This window comes from Protobothrops mucrosquamatus, unplaced genomic scaffold, assembly GCF_001527695.2.
Source record: "Protobothrops mucrosquamatus isolate PMUCROS unplaced genomic scaffold, P.Mucros_1.0 scaffold3233, whole genome shotgun sequence".
Classification (NCBI taxonomy): Eukaryota; Metazoa; Chordata; class Lepidosauria; order Squamata; family Viperidae; genus Protobothrops; species Protobothrops mucrosquamatus.
In genome coordinates, this window is record NW_015389229.1 from 213,265 (window position 1) to 217,703 (window position 4,439).

Here is a 4,439-nt window from a genome sequence, read left to right on the forward strand (position 1 = left end):
TGTCACTGAAACCTCTCCCACAATCAGTACATTCATAGGGTTTCTCCCCTGTGTGAGTCCTCTGGTGTCTCACCAGGTAAGAATTCCGACTGAAACTTTTCCCACAATCAGGACATTCAAAGGGTTTCTCTCCTGTGTGAGTCCTTTGGTGTGTCACCAGACTAGAATGGTAACTGAAACTTTTCCCACAAACTGGACACTCATATGGTTTCTCTCCTGTGTGAATCCTGTGGTGTATCACTAGTTCATAATTCTGACTGAAACCTTTCCCACAATTAGAACATTCAAAGGGTTTCTTTCCTGTGTGAGTCTTCTGATGTTTTACGAGGATGGAATTGCAGCTGAAACTTTTGCCACAATCTAGACACTCATATGGTTTCTCTCCTGTGTGAGACCTCTGGTGTATTACTAGGCTGGAATTCTCTCGGAAACTTTTCCCACAGAGAGCACATTCAAAGGGTTTCTCTCCTGTGTGAGTCCTCTGGTGTCTCACCAGTTCGGAATTTTGACTGAAACTCTTCCCACAATCAAGACATTCAAATGGTTTCTCTCCTGTGTGTATTCTCTGGTGACTCATGAGCTGGAATTTTCTAATGAATCTTTTCCCACAATCTGGACACTCATATGATTTCTTTTCTGTGTGAGTCCTTTGGTGCCTCACTAGAGTGGAATTCTGACTGAAAGCTTTCCCACAATGAGGACATTCAAAGGGTTTCTCTCCTGTATGAATCCTCTGATGTGACAGCAGGCTGGAACTGTCACTGAAACCTCTCCCACAATCAGGACATTCATAGGGTTTCTCTCCTGTGTGAAACCTCTGGTGTGTCAGCAGGCTGGAACTATAACGGAAACCTCTCCCACAATCAGGACATTCATAGGGTTTCTCCCCTGTGTGAGTCCTCTGGTGTTTCACCAGGCTGGAATTGTCACTGAAACCTCTCCCACAATCAGGACATTCATAGGGTTTCTCCCCTGTGTGAGTCCTCTGGTGTTTCACCAGGCTGGAACTGTGACTGAAACCTTTCCCACAATCAGGACATACAAAGGGTTTCTCTCCTGTGTGAATCCTCTGGTGTGACACCAGGTTAGAAATCTGACTGAAACTTTTTCCACACTCGGGACATTTAAACGGTTTCTCTCCTGTGTGAGTCCTCTGGTGTGTCTCCAGGTTAGAAATCTGAATGAAACTTTTCCCACACTCGGGACATTTAAAGGGTTTCTCTCCTGTGTGAATCCTCTGGTGTATCACCAGGTGTGATTTCTGACTGAAACGTTTCCCACAATCAGGACATTCAATGGGTTTCTCTCCTGTGTGACTCCTCAGGTGTAGCACCAGGTGGGAATTCCGAGTGAAACGTTTCCCACAGTCCAGACATTCAAAGAATTTATCTCCTTTTTGAGTCATTTGGTGACTCATGAGGTGGGAATGTCTAATGAAACTTTTCCCCAAACTGGACACTCATACACTGTCTTCTTGGTGTGAGTCCTCCGATGTATCACCAAGTTGCTGTAGTTGCTAAGGCACTTATCATAGTGAGAGCATTTGTAGGGCATCTATCCTGTCTGTGTCTTCCCACGAACCACAAGAGAGCTGTTCAGACTAAACCTTTTGTCATATTTCTAGCATTTCAATGATTTCTAGCATTTCAATGGCTTTTCTACAGTGTGGATCTTTTCATGCATAATCAGTTGCTTTGTACTATTTTGTGTTTTTCTCACAATAAGCACATCTATGCAGTTTTTCCACCACTGATATTCTTGAGGGGGTCAAAAATATGGGTGATCCCTTGTTTAGTAGTGCTTTGATTCAAGCCTTTTTTTTCTGCACAGGGTGTGGCCTGCCTTACTGTCTGCTCTACGTGCCTGTCTAATTGACCTTTTCTTGCCACTGACTTCCAGATATTTCCCTTTTTCTGAATGAAAAATAATCTCTTGATTTTTCATGTAATGTATCCTTGAGTTTCGTAAAGTCTACTTTTCCCAGCATGAATTCTTTTTGATTTTCTCTTGTTTCTCTCTCACCTGCTGAGGAAGGTGAAGGATTGTGTGGCTTTCTGAAGGAAATGGAAAATATTGATTTGTTTTCCTTTTCAATGTTGCTTGTTCAGAATGCTCTTATTGCCATTCTTTGTCTATAAGATTCAAAGAAAAGTGTAACTTTAGTTGTTTATAAAATGTTGCAGAAGATGTGAAAAAAAGAAAAAAAGTATATCTTACAATGAATAAGTAGACATGCCACAATACAAGAATAATCTCTTATATTAATTATGATTCATTTGAGACATGGAAGACTACTGAGATCCAAGTTCAAATATCCATTCAGTCATGAAATTCTCTTTTTGACTTGGGTCAACACAAATTCTTAGCAGTGCAAAGGGTTATCCTCAAATATACCTTGAAGTGCTGGGAATAGATTATACAGTTGTTGATATATGCATAGCGAGAAATACAAATATACACACATCAAATGTATATTACCGTGTTTTCCCGAAAGCCGTAGTTTTGGGGCGAGGCACAAACCTAAAAATCAAGCTACGACGGGGGTGGGGTGGGGTGGGGTTCCCCACCCGCCCTGCATGCACTGATCTTGCAGCCAGGCCTCTCCTTGCTGGCCTACCTCTTCTTCTGAGGCCTCTTCTGCAGCCAGGCCTTCATTTCTTAGTCACAGGGCTTTCCAGAAGGCCTGTGCAGCCAAGAACCGAGCTATAGCTGCTTAGACCTTCTGGAAAGGCCTGACTGCAAAATGCAGGCCCAAATGCAGCTGCAAAACTTCGGCCTCAGACAAAGTGGACCGGCTGGGTGAAGCTGTCGATGCTGGCAGTGAGGTAAGGCCTACACCAAAAATAAGACCTGGTGCCTCCTTTGGGGAAACATGGTATGTGGAAAGTCCATGTGTTTTCAGCCTGAAAATTATCCCAAAAGGGTTGCAGTCAAACCTTTTGAAGCAATTTCAGGGACATGGAAGCTTTAACTGATGAAATGATGCCTAAAGCCTCTGCAAGATTTAAAGCACCAGTGTCAGCTCTGCCTGCCTCAGCTGGGGCCTCACAGGCATTCTGCCATCAAAAGAAGAAGGGGGAGGGAGGATGAAAGGGAGAAAGATGAAAGGGCAATAAATCTTTGTGTGTGTGTGATAGGAAATCGGGAAGGGGGGAATGACAGGTGAGAGGGATCAGAGCAGCCAGATCCTGTTTGTACCAGCATCCCATGGCCGGGCACCCTGAGAAATATGTGTATTACCCACAAACATCTCAGAGTTCTCAAAACATCTTGGTGAGCTCCAGTTGGCTGGAAATGGACTGGTCATGGGGGGAGAGATGGGCTGGGGGCAAACCTACCCCTTGTTTTGCATCCAGCGAGGGTGGTGATTTCAGAGCTGGCTTGAATTTACGGCAACCAACACTCTTAGTAAAAGAACCCTTTGCTTTAGTCAAATGTATTCAAAGGCTTTTCTTTCCTAAGGGATCGGATTGGGGTAGGTTTGACATTAAGCCAGCAGTGCAGTTGTGGCCACCCTTTTTCTGTGTCAGCCCCTCAAATATTGAAAGACTGCTATCAAGTCAGCCTTAGTCCTTCTCTGTGTTAGACTAGATATATCCAGTGCCTGCAATCGTTCATCATATCTTTTAACCTCCAGTTCCCGTCTCAACATCTCTTTTGCATCATAGTGACCATAGTTTCTTTCCTAGGGGAACAGATTGGGGCAGATCTTTTGAGCCACAGTCAAGGTCAAGGTCTTAAAAAGGAATGAGCAGTCAAATGAACGTTTTGCCCCCACAGCTCTTCAGTTTTTAAAAACTGGAGAGCTTTGGGGGCAAAACGTTCATTTGACTGCTCATTCTTTGTTTTGCCTGTGCCCTACCCCATTGAACTTTTTCAAATTATTTTTAGCAGAATTACAATATGTGGGAACATGTATGGGGAGGGGATTGCCCTTGGTATTAAACTTAGCAAACTGTTTTCTGTTAAAAATGATCAATCTAGACAGTGATCAATCCTTTCAAAGCACTTGGGGGGAAATGGACCTCTGCCCTCCCCTTTAAAAAAAGCCCAGTCAAAATACCATCATCCACACGCCAGGCTGAAGTTAATGGGTTCTGAAGTGCTCCAAGATTTTCATTATATTAAAATACTTTCAGAAATTTTTACAAAAAGGGAAAGCTATGAAAGCAAAAGTGGAGAGAGTCAGAGAAATTCTGTGCCTTACACAGACATAAAATTTGGAGAAAAACTGAAAATTGGAAAGGCAAATTTGTAAAGGACTAACTAGAGGAAGCAGGATTGGCTGGATAGAATATAAACAAAAAACGATCCACGTGGCATTTTATTCCAACAACTGAAGTCTCTCTGGAGCTCAACCAACCTGCCTCTTATGCACACAGTCTCTCTTCCCCAAAATGCTCTGCAGGCAGTTATTGGAGCTCCCAGGCCTGTCCCTT

General features: G+C 43.4%; 1 protein-coding gene across 1 annotated transcript in view; it reads right to left on the bottom strand.

Annotated features, from left to right (window-relative positions):
- Nucleotides 1–4,439, bottom strand: part of LOC107297320 — a 97,583-nt gene that overhangs the window by 72,646 nt on the left and 20,498 nt on the right. Inside the window, 1 exon segment of the mRNA XM_029286283.1 lies at nucleotides 13–1,305. Within this exon segment, the coding sequence (XP_029142116.1) occupies nucleotides 13–1,305 (1,293 nt within the window).